Source organism: Bombina bombina, chromosome 3, assembly GCF_027579735.1.
Source record: "Bombina bombina isolate aBomBom1 chromosome 3, aBomBom1.pri, whole genome shotgun sequence".
Taxonomy (NCBI): Eukaryota; Metazoa; Chordata; class Amphibia; order Anura; family Bombinatoridae; genus Bombina; species Bombina bombina.
Genome location: NC_069501.1, coordinates 30,844,340 through 30,863,880, shown reverse-complemented (window position 1 = coordinate 30,863,880; position 19,541 = coordinate 30,844,340). Strand labels below are relative to the sequence as shown.

The following is a 19,541-nucleotide window of genomic DNA, read 5'->3' as shown; positions in this document are numbered from 1 at the left end:
CTAGGTTGGGGTGCTGTCTGGAATTCCCTGAAGGCTCAGGGTGTGTGGACTCAGTCGGAGTCTCTACTTCCAATCAACATTCTGGAATTGAGAGCAATATTCAATGCACTTCAGACTTGGCCTCAGCTGACTTCGACCAAGTTCATCCGATTTCAGTCGGACAACATCACGACTGTGTGGCTTACATCAATCATCAGGGAGGAACAAGAAGTTCCTTAGCGATGACAGAAGTATCCAAAATAATTCGGTGGGCGGAGGCTCACTCTTGTTATCTGTCAGCAATCTACATCCCAGGAGTGGACAACTGAGAAGCGGATTTCTTGAGCAGACAGACGTTTCATCCGGGGGAATGGGAACTCCATCCAGAGGTCTTTGCCACCCTGATTCTCAGATGGGGCAGACCGGAGCTGGATCTTATGGCATCTCGCCAGAATGCCAAGCTCCCGAGATACGGATCCAGGTCCAGGGATCCTCAGGCCGAACTGATAGATGCCTTGGTCGTTCAACCTAGCTTATGTGTTTCCACTGTTTGCTCTCCTTCCCCGGGTGATCGCTTGGATCAAACAGGAGACGGCGTCAGTGATTCTCATCGCTCCTGCGTGGCCTCGCAGGACTTGGTATGCCGATCTGGTGGACATGTCCTCTCTGCCACCATAGAAGCTTCCATTGAGGCAGGACCTTCTCATTCAGGGACCCTTTCATCATCCGAAAGTAATTTCTCTGCAGCTCACTGCTTGAAGATTGAACGCTTGATTTTATCTAAGCGAGGGTTTTCTGACTCGGTCATTGATACCTCGATTCAGGCCCGTAAGCCTGTTACTAGAAAAATTTACCATAAGATATGGCCGAAATATCTTTATTGGTGCGAATCCAAGGGCTACTCATGGAGTAGGATTAGGATTCCCAGGATTTTATCTTTTCTCCAAGAAGGATTGGAGAAAGGATTGTCAGCAAGTTCCTTAAAGGGACAGATTTCTGCTTTATCTATTTTGCTATTTAAACGTCTGGCAGATGTTCCAGATGTTCAATCTCTTTGTCAGGCTCTGACTAGAATCCGGCCTGTGTTTAGATCAATTGCTCCTCCTTGGAGTTTGAATTTAGTTCTTAATGTTCTTCAAGGGGTTCCGTTTGAACCTATGCATTCCATAGATATTAAGTTGTTATCTTGGAAAGTTTTATTTTTGGTTGCTATTTCTTCTGCTCGCAGAGTTTCTGAGCGTTCTGCGTTACAATGTGATTCTCCTTATCTTATTTTCCATTCTGATAAGGTGGTTTTACGTACCAAACCTGGTTTCCTTCCTAAGGTTGTTTCTAATAAGAATATTAATCAGGAAATGGTTGTTCCTTCTTTGTGTCCTAATCCTTCTTCTAAGAAGGGAGCGTCTGTTACATAACTTGGACGTGGTTTGTGCCCTGAAGTTTTACTTGCAGGCGACTAAAGATTTTCGTCAATCATCTTCATTATTCGTTGTTTTTTCTGGAAGACGTAGGGGCCAGAAAGCTACGGCTACCTCTCTTTCGTTTTGGCTGAAGAGTATCATCCGTTTGGCATATGTAACTGCTGGACAGCAGCCTCCTGAAAGAATTACGGCTCATTCTACTAGGTCTGTGGCTTCCTCATGGGCATTTAAAAATGATTCTTCTGTTGAACAGATTTGCAAGGCTGCAACTTGGTCGTCTCTTCACACTTTGTCAAAATTTTACAAATTTGATACTTTTGCCTCGTCTGAGGCTGTTTTTCGGAGAAAGGTTCTTCAAGCAGTGGTGCCTTCCGTTTAGGTTCCTGTCTTGCCCATCCCTTTCATCCGTGTCCTATTGCTTTGGTATTGTATCCCATAAGTAAGGATGAAATCCGTGGACTCGTCATATCTTGTAAAAGAAAAGGAAATTTATGCTTACCTGATAAATTTATTTCTTTTACGATATGACAAGTCCACGGCCCACCCTGTCATTTTTTAAGACAGGTCTTTATTTTTTATTAAACTTCAGTCACCTCTGCACCTTGGCTTTTCCTTTCTCTTCCTAACTTTGGTCAAATGACTGGAGTGGGAGGGAAGGGAGGAGCTATATATATAGCTCTGCTGTGGTGCTCTTTGCCTCCTCCTGCTGACCAGGAGGCGATATCCCATAAGTAAGGATGAAATCTGTGGACTCGTCATATCGTAAAAGAAATAAATTTATCAGGTAAGCATAAATTTCCTTTTTCTGCGTGACACTTTTGTTGCATTATACTAGTCTTGGACATTTTACAGATTGGTGCCTCATGACTTTGTTTTTCTTGGTTTCTTGTCCCCAATCCATACTGTACAGTTTCATAAAACAGGAAGAGGGTCTAACAAGATTACTTTATGCAGAGGCTCGATTTAGGTGTATATGTATTCATGAGCCAGTTCAGATGAACGGCTCCCAGACACGTGCACGCACACACACACACGTGCACACCTCTTATTTACTCGCCCTTGTTTTATCTCTGCTTCTCTTTTCTCTGTTTTTGATCATACTTTTGCCTTACCCCAGGTTCCTACTCATATGACCAAGTAAAGAAAATCAAAAATAGGAGAGAGATTTGTATTTTTTATAAATAATGCAATGTATTCTTTAGCATGTAATGTTTGCAGTAGTTAGCTCACATAACAGTGTATAGGCCTAAACACATAGGTTTAACCCAGTGATTATCAGGGCTGTTTCACTGCTATTTCTAATTGGTCAATAAGATGTGTCCTGCTAGAGAACTGCTGAAATAAGAGGAAGGGAGAAAAAAGAGAGGCGCTTGTGTGTACCATTAGGAGCAGATTAAAAAAAACTTTATTCGCCAACACAGGGTACTCACATTTAGGTGAAGCACTCAGACAGTGCTATTAGGCGCAGGCTGGATGATAAACAGCAACCCAGCTTGCTGTGCTCTCCAGTAGATGTACAGGAACGCCTTTGGCTCTAATCCTTTAGAGCTTGAAGTGGAACTGCCAAACTAGGTCCCTTTCAACAGGACACAGCAACCAGCATGCAATAAACACACATAGGGACCTCCACAAATCGCGGAGCCAATCCCAGTGCAAATGATTGGTAGAAGATGGTGAATAATGATCAGAGGAGGTTCCAATAAAAATTATAATTTATTAAAACAATAAAAATTAATAAAAACAGGAACCAAGAGGTAGGGCATATAGCATCCCCCTCTAAAATATAACATGCAACGCGTTTCTCAGCACCAATGCTGTTTTATCAGGCATATGATCCATTTGCATATACTTGTATTTGATTTATCTCAACTTATCATATTCATTTATATTCTATCTACCTAAAGCGCCTCCTATTAGGTTATCCTAGTAAGATACCCTTTGTTTGTCAGAACTGCTGAAATGTATCGGTGTGTTTAACCCCTTTGTGGAGTTTAACCCCATAATTATCAAGTGTTAGTAATGCAAATGTTACCTGCTCTTGTGAATTAGATTTATATTATTTATTTTTGCATTAGGATGTTCCTTGATATAGAAAAGTTGCAAACTGAGCTTCTCTCCTTCATTAGAGGGAGCAAATCTGCTAGAGTATCAAAATTTATAATAAATAGACACAAAACACTAGGAGGGGTTGGAGGACCGGCATTGTTAGATTACTATAAGGCCGCTAGAATAGCACAGGATAAAATGCTTTTACAGAAGTCAACAGATGCATTGTGGCCCAGATTGGAGGCAGAGATGGGAGGCTGGGGTGAACCAGATTCAATCTTCTGGGACAGGAAAATTCAACAATCCACTTCATCCCACTCAACACCATACACTTCAGAGCTTACCTTACATACATGGTCGAAAGTGATATTGGGCAACAATCTAATGCCAAGATTCTCTCTTTCCACCCCAATTCAATATATCTTTCCTGACGAGCTAAGACCACAGTTTAAAAAGTGGGAGAATAAGGGACTGTACCGAGTTGCAGACATATTAAATAACGGGAAGTTGCTCTCCTTCAATCAATTGCAAGAGAAAGTAGCACCAATACAAATACATTGGTATCTTTACCTCCAACTAAGCTCCTCAGTCAGATCATTTCTTAGAGACACTCTGAAGGGAGCCCCTACTATTTTGGAACTACTTTGTAATAGCCCCCATCGCTCCAAACACACTATTTCCAGACTATACTTGACTATTCAATCTGGTCCACTTAAGACCAAATCCTCGGTTATGACAGCCTGGAAAAGGGACTTGAATATGACTAAAGACCTAGTGGACTGGGAACACCTATTTCAGACCGCTGATAGAGGCCTTTTGAGTGCAGACTTAAAAGAAAACGTTATGAAAGCACTTTTCCGATGGTACCTGACACCGGTTAAGACCGCACATATGTCCACACAAGGCAGCAAACTATGCTATCGAGGGTGCGGGGAGGTAGGCACATATCGCCATATGTGGTGGGACTGCGCTGGGGTCAATGCAATCTGGATGAGATTGGCTTCTTTCATGGGTCGCCTGATAGGTGAGGAGATCAATTTCACTATACAACAAGCTCTCTTACACGATCACAACACCTTATGTAACAAATACTTAAATACCTTTTTCAATATTCTATGTACGGTCACCAGAACATGTATTGCTAAATATTGGAAGACAGGGGTCCCTACCTGGTCTGAAATAGTTAATAAGATACAATACACATACAATATGTACGAATTGGCATCTGGGATCCTAGACAACAAGGACACATTTCATCAGATCTGGTTCTATTGGATAAATGGGGATGTTTCAGACCGGGATCTACCCAATAGGAGTACCATACCTTGATCAACATGCATTACACACTTAGATTCAAAAGCACTACCATGATAAGCTTATCCAGCTGTTGCTGGATATGTTGTCACCTTTACCCATGTTATATTCCCCCCCCCCTTTTTTTTTCAATATAAATTTATGGTATAACCTACCTTCCTTGTCTTACATTGCTCAAGGGGATGTTTTCCCCCTTTCTCTTTTATGTTTCTTAGAGGGAGGTCTAGGACACCATATATTTTATGTTTTACATCATGATTGCGGAAAACTGAGATCTAATTTTTGAATATTTGAGTTATACAAGTTCAAAACTTTATTTGTTATGACAATGTGTTTTATTTTCAATTTGTTTGAAAACGTAATTGGCAAATTTTGATGTAAATGTACTTCATAAATCTTTGCAAACTTTAATAAAAAATATTTAAACATAAAAGTGAACTCTATAGTTATTTTACTTGATGCAACTTCTGTGCACCTTGTAGGTTGTTATATCTATCGTTCTCTATGGTAATGACGTGTTTCTGTTTTTAGGTACAGGAAGAATTTACGGGCTCTATATTTTGTCCACCCAACATTTCGTTCAAGGGTAAGAGTCAGATGTGTACCTGGGCAACTGGCCCCAGAGAACTGTGACAATCGGGAGTCTGTATGGATAGTGGTAGAGGGCATATAGGGACACAGACTGGCAAACGAGTCCTTAGGGATACTGGCAGAGGGTATATATGACCAGAAGACTGGCAAATGAGTCTGTAGGGATACTGGAGGAGGGCATGTAGGGCCACAGACTGAAAAAGGTGTCTGTAGGGATGGCAGTGGGTATATATGACAGCAGACTAGTAAAGGTGTCTGTAGGGTACTGGCAGAGGGCATATAGGGCCACATACTTGTAAAGGTGTCTGTGGGGATACTGGAGGAGGGCATATAGGGCCACAGACTAGAAAAGGTGTCTGTAGGGATACTGGCAGAGGGCATATAGGGCCAGAAATTGGGAAAGTTGTCTGCATGGATAGTGGCAGAGGGCATATAGGACCAGAGACTGGGAAAGGAGACGTTAGGGATACTGGCAGAGGGTCAATCTTGCTTGCAATGTATTTCTTTCTAATGACACAATGAGTCCACGGATCATGTAATTACTATTGGGAATATCACTCCTGCCCAGCAGGAGGCGGCAAAGAGCAGCAAAGCTGTTAAATATCACCTCCCTCCAACTCCAGTCATTCTCTTTGCCTACGTTAGAGTAAGGAAGTGGTAAAGTTAGATGTCTGGAAAGATTCTTCAATCAAGAGTTTATTATTTTATTTGCAGTACTAGTATGTGCTGTTTTTACTCCAGGGTGTAGCTGTAGTCCATTTCAGTCTCTTCAGTAGAGCATTGGTGGCTTTAAAGCAAAGGGAACTTGTGGGACATAATTCTCACTGCGCCTCCCTTTATATTTAAATAAAAGTGCTGACATTATTTTTCACAGGTCCATGTGAGGGATAGGACCTCTCAAACCTAGTGAGCTGCCTTGCTGCCAGGCAGATTTTATGAGGTAAGTGCTAACTTTATTTTCTTAAGCAGTATTAAGAAAAATAATACTTATGGCACTTTATTATTTCCCTGAATGGGACTTTGGCTACATTACTCCTAGTGTTTTTAGGGGATTATGTAAGGCAGTATATTGCAGGCACTGGAGACTTGAGGAGACTTGGCTCAATGTTTGTGACATTTCTGTTGGTTATTAACGGAGTTTCACTGGTAATGTTGGATAGATGTTATTTTTACCACACCCACAATGGGCGGGGCTTGTGTGGCGGTAACATTAGCAGTTGCACACTTATTATTGTCTCCCTCCTTGTATACGGAGGAGAAAAACATTGCAACTGACCATTTTTTTATTCATATCAATCTAACGATCATCTGGCATCATTTGTACAGCTCTGTGTTCCTCCGCTTTTCACATTCACATATTTACAGTATCAAGCAAGGTAGGCTCCTCAGCAGAGCTATAGCTGAGGTGTAGAGACTGAGGGTTTGTTTTTATTTTTGGTAACGTTATTGTATTTCATTAATAAATACAGCAGTTCCGTTTTGCATTGCATCAAAAATAAAGCAGTTTCCTTTTAAAATTTAAAGAAACAGTATTGTTTTTTTCTGTTTAAATTTTTTATTAAATTTATATATTTTTAAAGATGGATCAAGCCTCTGTTATAGATTACAGATGTCCTTTATGTTTGAATGCTAACATTAATCCACCAATTCCTTTCTGTTCCTCATGTGTTGAGAGAACATTCATTTTTAAGCATAGACCTTTTGAGCCAACATTGTCTAAGATTGATTCTGTTTAGGAGTCTTCTGACAATGTTCAAAATATGCCACATATTTCTCCTCAGGTGTCCCAAATGTTATTACCCATTCATACAGTGCCCTGCGCTTCCTCTCAAGCTCCATATGGGGTCTCTTTGCTAGACATTGTTACCCTCATGTCTTCTGCAGTTTTCTGATGCGTTGCCTTTCCCATGCTACAGGGAAAGCGCAAGAGGAAGTCTAAGCAATCAGTGTGTAAGGTGTCTGACTCATTTGTGGCTATTCCGAATATTCCCTCTCATAGATCTGATGGGGAGGATTCTTCGGTAGCATCTAAGGGTCAGATCTCAGATTCTGACAGTGTAATTCCTTCCTCTGATTCTGAAGTTGTATCCTTCAAGTTTAAGCTAGAGCACCTCCGTTTACTACTCAAGGAGGTTTTGGCTACTCTGGACGAGACTGACACTACTGTCGTTGTCGACCCTAATAAGTCTAGTAAATTTAACAAGTATTATGATGTATTTTCCATGCTGGAATGTTTTCCCGTACCAGATCGGGCTACAGAATTTATTGTTCAGGAAAGAGAGAAGCCAGAATGGTCCCCAAGGCGGTACCCTTTTTCTCTTTCTCCTATTTTTAAGAAGATGTTTACCATTGATGACTATTAAGGAGTCTTGGCAAATGGTCCCAAAGGTGGAAGGGGCAATTTCCACTTTAGCTAAGAGAACTACAATTCCCATAGAAGATAGCTGTTCTTTTAAGGACCCTATGGATAACTGGATTGCCATTCTGGCTCGCAGAGCCTTGTGTTGAAATCTTGGTCGGCAGATGTGTCGTCTAAGTTTTTGGCTATTCCTTATAAGGGTAAGACCTTGTTTGGCCTAACTTTGGCTGAGATTATGTCTGATATTACAAGAGGAAAAGGACATTTTCTCCCTCAGGATAAGAGAAATAAGCTGAAGGGACGTCAGACTAATTTTCGTTCCTTTCGAAACTTCAAGGGTAAACCTTCCTCTCCCTCGACAAGACAGAAACAGTCCAAGCCTTCATGGAGACCCATCCAATCTTGGAATGAGGGAAAAGCAATCCAAGAAGCCAGCTAATGATCCAAAGTCAGCATGAAGGGTCTGCCCCCGATCCGGGACCGGATCTTGTGGGGGGCAGACTTTTCTTTTTTCGCTCAGGTTTGGGTTCGGGATGTCCAGGATCCTTGAGTGATAGGCATTGTGTCCTAGGGATACAAACTAGAATTCAAGACCTTCCCCCCCCCCCCAGGGGCAGAATTCTTCTCTCAAGATTATCTGTCAACCAGATTAAAAGAGAGGCGTTCTTTCGTTGTGCTTGGGATGTATCCAAAATGAGGGTGATAGATCCTGTTCCAATTCATTAGCAGGGTCTGGGATTTTACTCCAATCTGTTTGTGTTTCCCAAGAAAGAGGGAACCTTCAGACCAATCTTGGATCTCAAGAGTCTAAATAAAATTTCCTTTAGTTCAAAAAGGTCATTTTATGACAACTGTAGATTTAAAGGATACATACCTTCATGTTCCCATCCACAGGGATCATCACAAATTTCTGAGTTTTGCTTTTTTCCACAAACACTTCCAATTTGTGGCTCTCCTTTCGGTCTACATTTTTTCAAAAGTTCTGGGTTCTCTGTTGGCAGTGCTCTGGTTACAGGGTATTGCAGTGGTGCCTTATCTGGACGACATTCTGGTTAAGGTCCAGTCTTTTCATCTAGCAATCTCCCACACGGAGTTGCTCTTATCCTTCCTGCGCTCTCATGGTTGGAAGGTGAATCTGGAAAAGAGTTCCTTAATTCCATCTACAAGGGGAACCATAATAGATTACGTTTTGATAAAAGATTTTCTGACAGAAGTCAGAAAATCCAAGATTTTTGATTCTTGTCTGTCTCTTCAATCCTCTCCTCAGCCATCAGTGGCTCAATGTATGGAGGTAATCGGTCTGATGGTAGCCACCATGGACACTATTTCTTTTGCTCGTTTCCATCTCAGACCTTTGCAGTTATGCATGCTCAGACAGTGGAATGGGGATTATGCGGATCTGTCTCCGCGAATTCATCTGCATCAGATGACAAGAGATTATCTTCCTTGGTGGTTGTCTCAGGATCATATTTCACAAGGAACCTGTTTTTGCAGAGCTACCTGGGTGATAGTGACAACGGACACCAGCCTCAGGGGACATGGACTTGGGAAGAGTATGTTCTCCCCATAAACATTCTAGAGCTAAGAGCAATGTTCAATGCTCTTCTTGCCTGGCATCAGTTAGATTTGCCCGGTTTATCAGATTTCAGTAGGACAATATAACCTCAGTGGCTTACATCAATCATCAGAGTGGAACTTTGGCCATGAAAGAGGTGTCCAAGATTATTCAGTGGGCAGAAACTCACAACTGTTGCCTATCTGCGCTTCACATTCCAGGAATGGACAATTTGGAAGCAGATTTTTTGAACAGTCAGACCTTTCACCCCGGGGGAATGGGAACTACATCCAGATGTGTTCTCCAGCTTGATTCTCAAATAGGGACAGCAGGATCTAGGCCAAGCTCCCGCGGTACGGCTTGAGTTCCAGGGGCCCTCAAGCAGTTTTTAAAGATGCTATGGCAGTTCTTTGGAATTTCAGTCTTACATACCTATTTCCCCCGTTCGCTCTTCTTCCTCGAGTCATTGCTCGGATCAAGCAAGAAAGGGCGTCAGTGATTCATATTGCTCCGGCGTGGCCTTGCAGAATTTGGTATGTAGACCTAGTGGAGATGTCATCTGTCCCCCCCTTAGAAACTTCCTCTGAGAAAGGACCTTCTACTTCGAGGGTCCTTCCTTCATCCAAATCTAGTTTCTCTGAAACTGACTGCTTGGAGATTGAACGCTTAATTTTATCTAAGCGTGGTTTTCAGAGTCGGTCATTTAGACTATGTTTCAGGCTCACAAGCCTGTTACCAGTAAAATTTGCAATAAGATTTGACGAAAATATTGGTATTGGTCTGAATCCAAAAACTATGCTCGGAGTAGAGTTCGGATTCCTAGCGTTTTGTCTTTTCTACAAGAGGGTTTGGAGAAGGGTTTATCGGCAAGTTCCCTAAAGGGTCAAATATCTGCCTTGTCTATTTTGTTATATAAACGTCTGGCGGATGTACCAGACGTGCAATCGTTGGTCAGAATTAGGCCTGTGTTTAAGCCAGTCACTCCTCCTTGGAGTCTTAATCTAGTTCTTAAAGTTCTTCAACAGGCTCCGTTTGAGCCTATGCATTCCTTAGATATTAAGTTGTTATTTTGGAAGGTTTTGTTTCTTGTTGCTATTTCATCTGCTCGTAGAGTTTCAGAGCTCTCTGCATTACAGTATGAGTCTCCTTATCTCATTTTTCATTCGCATAAGGTCGTTTTGCATACTTAGGGTTTCTCCCTAAAGTTGTTTCAGATCGGAACATTAATCAGGAGATTGTTGTTCCTTCCTTGTGTCCTAACCGTTCTTCTCAGAAGAAACGTCTGCTGAACAATCTGGACAGAGTGCGTGCATTGAAATTCTATTTGCAGGCGACTGAGGTTTTTTTAGTCAGTCTTCTGCTTGCTTTGTTGTTTTCTCTGGGAAACGCAAGGTTCAGAAAGCTACGGCTACTTCTCTTCTTTGTGGCTGAAGAGTATAATTCGCTTGGCATATGAAACAGCCGGACAGCAGCTTCCTGAGAGAGTCAAGGCTCATTCCACAAGGGTTGTTTCCTCTTCCTGGGCATTCAAAGATGAAGCTTCCGCAGTTCAGATTTACAAGACTGCAACTTGGTCCTCTCTTCACTCTTTTTCAAAATTCTATAAATTTGATACTTTTGCTTCGGCTGAGGTTTCTTTTGGGAGAAAGGTTCTTCAAGCAGTGGTGCCTTCTGTTTATGTTCCCTGTTTGTCCCTCCCGTATCATCTGTGTCCTCTGGCTTGGGTATTGTTTCCCAATAGTAATTAGATGATCCGTGGACTCATCGTGTCATTAGAAAGAAAACAAAATTTATGCTTACCTGATAAATTTCTTTCTTTCTTGACACGGTGAGTTCACGGCCCGCCCTGTTTTAAGACAGGCTTTTGTCATACTATAAACACTCAGACACCTCTGTACCTTGTTGCTTCCTTTCTCTCCTTTTACTTCGATCGAATAACTGGAGTTGGAGGGAAGGGAGGTGATATTTAACAGCTTTGCTGTGGTGCTCTTTGCCGCCTCCTGCTGGGCAGGAGTGATATTCCCAATAGTAATTAGATGATTCGTGGACTCATCGTGTCAAGAAAGAAAGAAAGAAATTTATCAGGTAAGCATAAATTTTGTTTTTATTGTTAATAATAGTTAAAGCTATGGGAATATAGTCACTTCAATACGTAAAACTAACAACTAAGTTATCTAATAAACATTGTGCACAAGTGTTTAGTTTGTTCCATCTTAAAGGAAATATTTGTTAATTTTTTTTTTTAAACGGTGTCCCAATTGTCCCAATGAATACTGAATACCTGGGTATGCAACATATTTTTCTTGCACATTTCACCTTTTACTGAATCATGTATCTTTACTGCTTATGAATTGCATACATTTTTTTTCTCTATGTCCCTTTAAGTAATTCTGTGTGCAGTTATCCAAATGTCAACAGATACATTTATTAGTTTTACAAATGTCATATTTGCCCCAGGCGTTCTGAACAAGAAGTGTAGATATCAAGAGCTAATTAGAAAAGGTGCCAGCGATGCATCTGGTAATATCATCTCATTTTTTGTCGTTACTCAGGTTTCCACCTGGTTTTTCACAACTTTCACTGTGTCAGGACTAAAGGATAAAGTTCACCAGATTGAAAGCTTGCAGCAGCTGTTTACTGTTATCTCCCCGGAGCAGATTGAGATCCCACCATTTGTCTTGGATTACGATGCCAGGGTGAGTCCCAGCGTTTTTAGAAGTGTGAATAAAACAACCGTTCAACCAGATGAAAAACAGTAGCAGTCACTTTGTGTCTTTACATAAAGTACAGCCAATTTATAGTGGATCCTTAACATAGATATGTTCTTCAGTTCTTTGTGCATTTAAGGAAAGAAGGAACATCCCAGAAGTCTTTAGGTTCTTTTTCTTCATCCATAATTGAACTCACCTCCATAAGTGTCCCTTTTCTCTGTGCGTGTCGCCTTTTCTCTGTGCGTGTCCCTCCCCTTGATCCATGCGTGTCCCTCCCCTTGATCCATGCGTGTCCCTCCCCTTGATCCATGCGTGTCCCTCCCCTTGATCCATGCGTGTCCCTCCCCTTGATCCATGCCTGTCCCTCCCCTTGATCATGCCTGTCCCTCCCCTTGATCCATGCCTGTCCCTCCCCTTGATCCATGCCTGTCCCTCCCCTTGATCCATGCCTGTCCCTCCCCTTGATCCATGCCTGTCCCTCCCCTTGATCCATGCCTGTCCATCCCCTTGATCCATGCCTGTCCATCCCCTTGATCCATGCCTGTCCATCTCCTTGATCCATGCCTGTCCATCTCCTTGATCCATGCCTGTCCCTCCCCTTGATCCATGCCTGTCCCTCCCCTGGATCCATGCCTGTCCCTCCCCTGGATCCATGCCTGTCCCTCCCCTGGATCCATGCCTGTCCCTCCCCTGGATCCATGCCTGTCCCTCCCCTGGATCCATGCCTGTCCCTCCCCTGGATCCATGCCTGTCCCTCCCCTGGATCCATGCCTGTCCCTCCCCTGGATCCATGCGTGTCCCTCCCCTCGATCCATGCGTGTCCCTGCCCTCGATCCATAAGTGTCCCTCCAAGCGTGTTAGTATGTTTGATTATGAATATTACCAATTAATAGCAATAATAATATTGCCATCAATTATCTATATTAATATTTAATAATACTTTAAAATATTTCCTAAATTCTGACCAGTTAATCTCTATATACACATTGATTATATTTATGCAGAAAATAGGGTATTGATTATGACCAAATATATATGTCTAGTTGTTACAATATTCTATATAAAGCAAGCTATACAATATTTAGATTAATCAATATTCAATTAATCGTCTGGTTCCTCAGTATAAATTAAATATATAAATTAACCTTAACCCAAAATGAATCGCTTATTAAATATCACACATGCATTATACTAGAACAATTTATAAATAGCCAGAGTTTAACCAATTCAATATATTTAGCTTATTTAACAACTTTTGGACTCCCCTATGTCCAAATCTCACAGTGAAATCTTAGCTTAACTCCAACAATCGATTGTGATTTCCAGAGAAATAGAATTCACTATTTTAGACCCAGATAATCTAATGTACTTCAATTAAACAACCAGAGATTTATATATTATATTATCAATTCAAAATATATTGAATAATATAGTATTAAATAATTGCAATTTCTAAAATATATCACAGTAAATAAAATGAATTTATAAATATTAATGCCTGACCCTTTTCTCAATAATAATTGACTTAGCGCTAGTATATTTAATATAGGAAAGGCACTGGTCTATTTAATACTAGGTTACAACTATAAAGTACCTCTTTAAATACCAGCTTCAATTAAACTACAGCAATAAAGAATATCTTTGCTTTAAAACATTAAAAATATAAAAACATCAAACCACTTAATACATTACCAGTTACCAATAAGAGAGTTCAATATCCCAGATTTTTCTTATGGTTATACGTGAAGTTATCACTATTTTGTAAGGGTAACAGGTCACATAGTATCTCTCTTGCCCAAAGAGAGTTTTCCAGCCAGGGTTCAGAGAAAGTAGGCCCAAACGGTGTGCATCTCTTTTTTACAAAGTGAGTCTGTCCCTCTCTTGCATAGTGTGTCTGTCCCTCTCTTGCATAGTGTAGAAGTTTATGTCAGTGATTGACCACTCCTTAATTCCAATAGAATCTGGGTACACCCTTAGCTCTCATTGGTTACTGGGAAATGCTTTACCTGACAACCAAATACCTTTTGGCTGTAGTTCTTGGAACGGACACAGGGGGCGACAGAGATTGGAATGTAGTTACATTTGTAAAATATTTTAATGTTATCCCAATGCAGGGATGTATTTTTCTGAAGTCCGGTGGAGAAGGTCTTCTTCCAGGCTGCTCCATCATCTTCTATCTTCATCCGGAGCGAAGGCGGTGCGTAGCGGTCTTCTCAGTGGCGTGGAAGCACCTCTTCATCAGATCTCCGGCGTACACTAAAAATGTAATGGAAGGTACCGCAATCAATTTGGGGTACCTTGCATTCCTATTGGCTGAAATTTTCAAATCAGCCAATAGGATTAGAGCTACTGAGATCCTAGTGGCTGTACAAATCAGCCAATAAGATTTCAGTAGCTCTCATCCTATTGGCCAATTTCAAAATTTCAGCCAATAGGAAGCAAGGTACCCCAATATATATGGGGTACTTTGCATTCAATCTTCAGTGTGCGACAGACCATTGCATGAAGAGGAGTCTCCACGCCGCTGAAGACCGCCGCTCCGGATCGGTGCATCAGGGAAGCCAGCTCCCGCACCTCCACTCTGCGCCTCCTTCGCTCCGGATGAAGATAGAAGATGATGGAGCCACCTGGAAGAAGACCTTATCCACTGGACTTCAGGAACGGTAAATACCTATATGGGGTTTAGTTTTAGGATTTTTTTTTTTTTTTTAAGATTAGGGATTTAATGGGCTGTAAAATAGCTGATTGCCCTTTTAAGGGCAATGCCCATACAAATGCCCCTTTAGGTAGTTAAGGTTTTTTTAGTGTTATTTTTTTTTTACTTTTGGGGGTTAGTTGTTAAGAGGGGACTTAGTATTTTTTTTTTTTATTATTTTTTTTTTATTATATAGTTTTTTTATTGAGGTTAAAAATCGCATTGACAACAGTCTCATCATCAGAATACATTATACAACTTATATTATACTGACATGACATTACACAATGGGCACCTCATTTTTTAAAACTTGTGAGTTTTGCAAGATCCTCAGACAAGCAGGTCCAATCGTGGGACCCAAAGCTAAACAAAACAATTGAGGATATGGCAAAGTAGATAATAGTAAAGATTGCAATTTCAACTTATGTGGGATAAATACAGAATATGAAGTGTATATATAATATCAATACAGTAAAGCATAGTAAAGGCATCAGGGTAGCTCTGTAGAGATCATCATTTGGAAAAGCATGGAGTATAGCCTCTCTTAATAATTATTATAAGCTGATAACCATTAATGCTGAGCCTCCGTTAAAACATAGGCAATCTCTAAAACATTATCTTAAGCAGACTACAGAAAACAGGAAATCACTATAAAATCAATGATCCTGTGTTGAACCCCTGAGAGCCATTCTATCATGTTGCAGGGGGAAAGAAAAACTAGGTCATGGCTCTACAGGTAGGGCAGAGGCTACTAAACTCTGCCAAAAGGGTGCAGAAAAAGGGGAATCATCCCCAACCGCACAGAAGTAATGAGGGGGAGGGGAAGGGGAAGGGAGGTAGGGGAAGGGGGGGGAGAGGGAAGGGAAGGGGAAAGAGGAGGAAAGGAGGAGGGAAGGGAGGAGAAAGGGGGGAAGGAAGGGGAAGAGGAGGAGGTGGGAGGGAAGAGGAGGAGGTGGGGAAGGAAGGGGAAGGAGGAAAGAAGGAGGGAAGAGGGGGGGAAAGGAGGAGGGAGGAGGAGAGAAGGGACGGAGGAGGGGGAGGGAGGAGGGGGAAGGGAGGAGGGGGGGGAGGAGGGGAAGGAGGAGGGGAAGGAGGAGAGGAAGGAGGAGAGGAAGGGGGGGGGCGGGCGGGCAGAGGGATAGCCAAAAAATGACAGATCTTACTATTGTTAGCTTGCATTCATAACATAGGGCCTGGAGATATAGATAGAATAACTTAACATTATGTCTGTCTGAATAAGGACATCTAAGCATGTGGACAATCTTAACTAGAATGTACATTATAGACAGAGCTCTAAATTGATCATACATGGTAATATACTGATATGGTATGTAGACTTTCTTCCTATCTATCCAAATAACATTGATACTAAGCATTAGTGAGTAATGATGTAATATAAAATAAAACATTGCATGGCAGTCAATATCATAGCTCAAGTAGTTTATGAGATTTAAGTCTCCAGGCTTCAACAATAGAATAACTTTTATGACCTGTGAGTATGAATCCATATCTAATGTTCTCTTTTAGTGAACAGTAAAACAGCATTGTCCCGTTCCTCATGCGCACATCTCAGGCTACTGTGAGCCTTCATAACTTATCATCTAATGCACAGCAGGGGATAATAATATAGCACTGACAAGCGGGCAAATACATATGAATGTTGCTTACAGCATCACAATGTAAACATAGTCCTATGTCTCAACTGTTACGGTTACCCTTAGTCTCGCTGAGAGATGGACCGCTTAGTAGCCTGGATTCCTATTGCTGAAGAGGGGAGAAACTGCTCTCCATAGTATTCTATATGAGTCTCGCAAATGTAGAATAATCCCCCTTAGCTGTAGTACAGCTAGGATACCCTTCTGCCCACAAAAACGAGTCAACGCTGCGATTGAGGGACAACCAAGAACTGAGGACTGGGATGCCCAGCCTGCTTTTTATTTAGGTTACATGCACACAGGGCACTCCCAGGGGGGGAAGCATAAAATCCCCCATCACACATTTAGACAAAGCCCTTGGACAGGCCACCGCAGATAACAAGTACACACAAGAAAACAATTGAGTCCTTCTTATCACCTAGCAGTGAATGCTTATCACAAACTTAATTACAGTACACAATATGCTAGGAAACCTGCCTCAGAAAATAGTTTTCTCAAAACTGAACAGAGTTAACCCTTTATGAAATGATACTTGTTACAGTTTTCTTGGAGCCCTTCTTAGGCGCTGGCTTGGCTGGTTCAGGCATTGCTGCTGGGAAATAAGTTTCTTCACAACAAAATAACTAATGCTTCTGTAACAGTGCTCCCTTTCTGTGGAACACTCTGGCAGACACGGTCTGACCCCTTTTCGGGGCAGACTAAGGCTGTCCAGACCGCTGGTTATGCGGGGCTGAGGTCGGTTTGTCTGGACAACCCGTCGGCGTTGCCATTCTGTTTCCCAGGTCTGTAAGTAATGGTGAAATTGAAGGGTTGCAACGATAAACTCCAACGTAATAGCCTGCCATTATCTCCAGAGACCCGGTTCAGCCACACCAACGGGTTATGGTCGGTGACCAGAGTGAACTCCTGCCCATATAAATAGGGAGTCAATTTCTTTAATGCCCACACCAAAGCCAAACACTCCTTTTCGACTGCTGCATAGCTGACTTCGCGGGGCAGGAGCTTCCGGCTGATGTAGGCAACTGGATGCTCCCCTCCATCTTCGCCTACTTGGCTGAGGACGGCTCCCAGCCCGAACATGGAAGCATCTGTGTGGACGATAAAACGTTTGTTAAGGGCTGGAGCCGCCAAGACAGGAGCGTTAATTAGAGCATTTTTGAGAGCCTGGAAAGCCGTTTCACAGTGGGGAGACCACAGGACCTGTCGAGGTAAGTTCTTCTTGGTCAAGTCAGTCAGGGGTTTGGCAAGTGTGCTGTAGTCTGGTACGAACCGTCTATAGTACCCTGCCGTGCCCAGGAAGGCTAGGACCTGAGTCTTAGTGATGGGGGTGGGCCAATTGGCGACAGCTTCTATCTTGGCCGGCTCTGGTCGCTGCTTTCCACACCCCACCCGGTGACCCAGGTACTGTACCTCGGCCATCCCAAAGTGGCATTTTTCTGGCTTCAGAGTCAGGCCAGCAGCCCGGATCTGATCCAGAACCATTCCTATGTGAGCTAAGTGGTCCTCCCATGACTCACTGTGGATCGCTATGTCGTCCAGGTAGGCGCAAGCAAAACTCTGGAAGCCATCCAGGAGCCTATCCACCAAGCGCTGGAATGTAGCTGGGGCATTCTTCATCCCAAACGGCATTACCCTAAACTGATATAAGCCGAATGGGGTGACGAATGCCGACTTGGGGATAGCCTCCGGGGCCAGGGGAATCTGCCAGTAACCTTTGCAGAGGTCAATAGTGGTCAGGTAATTTCCCCTGGCTATACGATCGAGTAGCTCGTCTACCCTGGGCATAGGGTAAGCGTCCGTCACGGTCTTTTCATTGAGCCTCCGATAGTCTACGCAGAACCGGGTGGTCCCATCTTTCTTGGGCACCAAGACAACTGGGGAGGCCCAGGGACTATCGGAGGGCTCAATTACCCTGAGTTGGAGCATCTCATCGATCTCCTTCTTCATTCCTATCCTAACTGCTTCGGGGATTCGGTACGGAGCCTGGCGCAAGGGAGCTTGTCCCGGAGTATCTACCTGGTGGGTGGTTAAAGTAGTGTACCCTGGCTTCGGGGAGAAGGTGAGGTGTTTGGACTGTAGGAGTTGGTTGAGCTGCTCCCTTTCAGTGGGGCTAAGTCGGTCTCCTATCTGAACCTGAGCCACTATACCTGTGGGGAGACTCTTTTCTAATAGGTCTGGAATGGGTAGACTGTCGGGGCCTTCCTGAGGGGAACAACATACGGCCGTCACGTTCTCTGGTCGCTCAAAATATTCCTTGAGCATGTTTACATGGAATGTCTTTCTAAGATTGTTGTCGTGGCAGCTAGCTATCACATAAGTGGTGTCTCCCCTTTTCTCTACGATCTGGTAGGGGCCCTGCCAGGACGCCTGCAATTTGTCTGTCTTCACCGGCTTAAGTACTAACACCTTTTGTCCTATGGTAAAGATTCTCTTTCGGGCCCCCCGATCGTACCATACTTTCTGTCTTCTCTGGGCCGACTGGAGATTAGCCCGCACGGATTTGGCTAATTGCTCCATTCGGTCCCTGAGTTCCAGCACGTATGGCACAATGGGGACACCGTCAGTCTCCATCTCTCCCTCCCAGTGCTCCCGGATCAGGTTTAGGGGTCCCCGTACCTTTCTTCCGTAGAGCAACTCGAAGGGAGAGAACCCTGTCGTTTCCTGGGGCACCTCCCGATAAGCAAAAAGGAGGTGCGGCAGGAAGCGTTCCCAGTCTCTGTATTCCTGAGTGAACGTCTTGAGCATTTGCTTGAGGGTCCCATTGAACCTCTCACACAGCCCGTTCGTCTGGGGGTGGTATGGGGAGCTCAGGAGGGACTTAATTTTGCAAACCTGCCAGAGTTGTTGGGTCAATTCAGCCGTAAATTGCGTGCCTCGGTCGGATAGGATTTCTTTTGGAAATCCTACCCGGGAGAACACCTGTACTAGTGCATTCGCTACCGTATCCGCTTGTATGTTGGATAGGGCGACAGCCTCTGGGTACCTGGTAGCGTAGTCCACTACGGTAAGAATGTAGCGCTTACCGGAGGGACTAGGGGTAGCCAGTGGTCCCACTAGGTCAATAGCAACCCGGCTGAAGGGTTCCTCTACAATGGGCATATTTACTAGATGGGCTTTAGGGTGATCGCCTCGCCTTCCTACTCGTTGACACACATCGCAGGTGTTACAGTAAGTTCTAACGTCAGCGTGTACCCCTGGCCAAAAGAACGTGTGAG

The 19,541-nt window shown here is 43.1% G+C and overlaps 1 protein-coding gene across 2 annotated transcripts in view; it reads left to right on the top strand.

The window, feature by feature from the left end:
- GDAP2 (ganglioside induced differentiation associated protein 2) overlaps positions 1 to 19,541 on the top strand; it is a 292,812-nt gene that overhangs the window by 182,905 nt on the left and 90,366 nt on the right. For both annotated transcript variants that reach the window (XM_053705768.1, XM_053705769.1), the window contains exons 12-13: positions 5,292 to 5,346; positions 11,818 to 11,961. In XM_053705768.1, the coding sequence (XP_053561743.1) occupies positions 5,292 to 5,346; positions 11,818 to 11,961 (199 nt within the window). The remainder of the gene's footprint in view (positions 1 to 5,291; positions 5,347 to 11,817; positions 11,962 to 19,541) is intronic.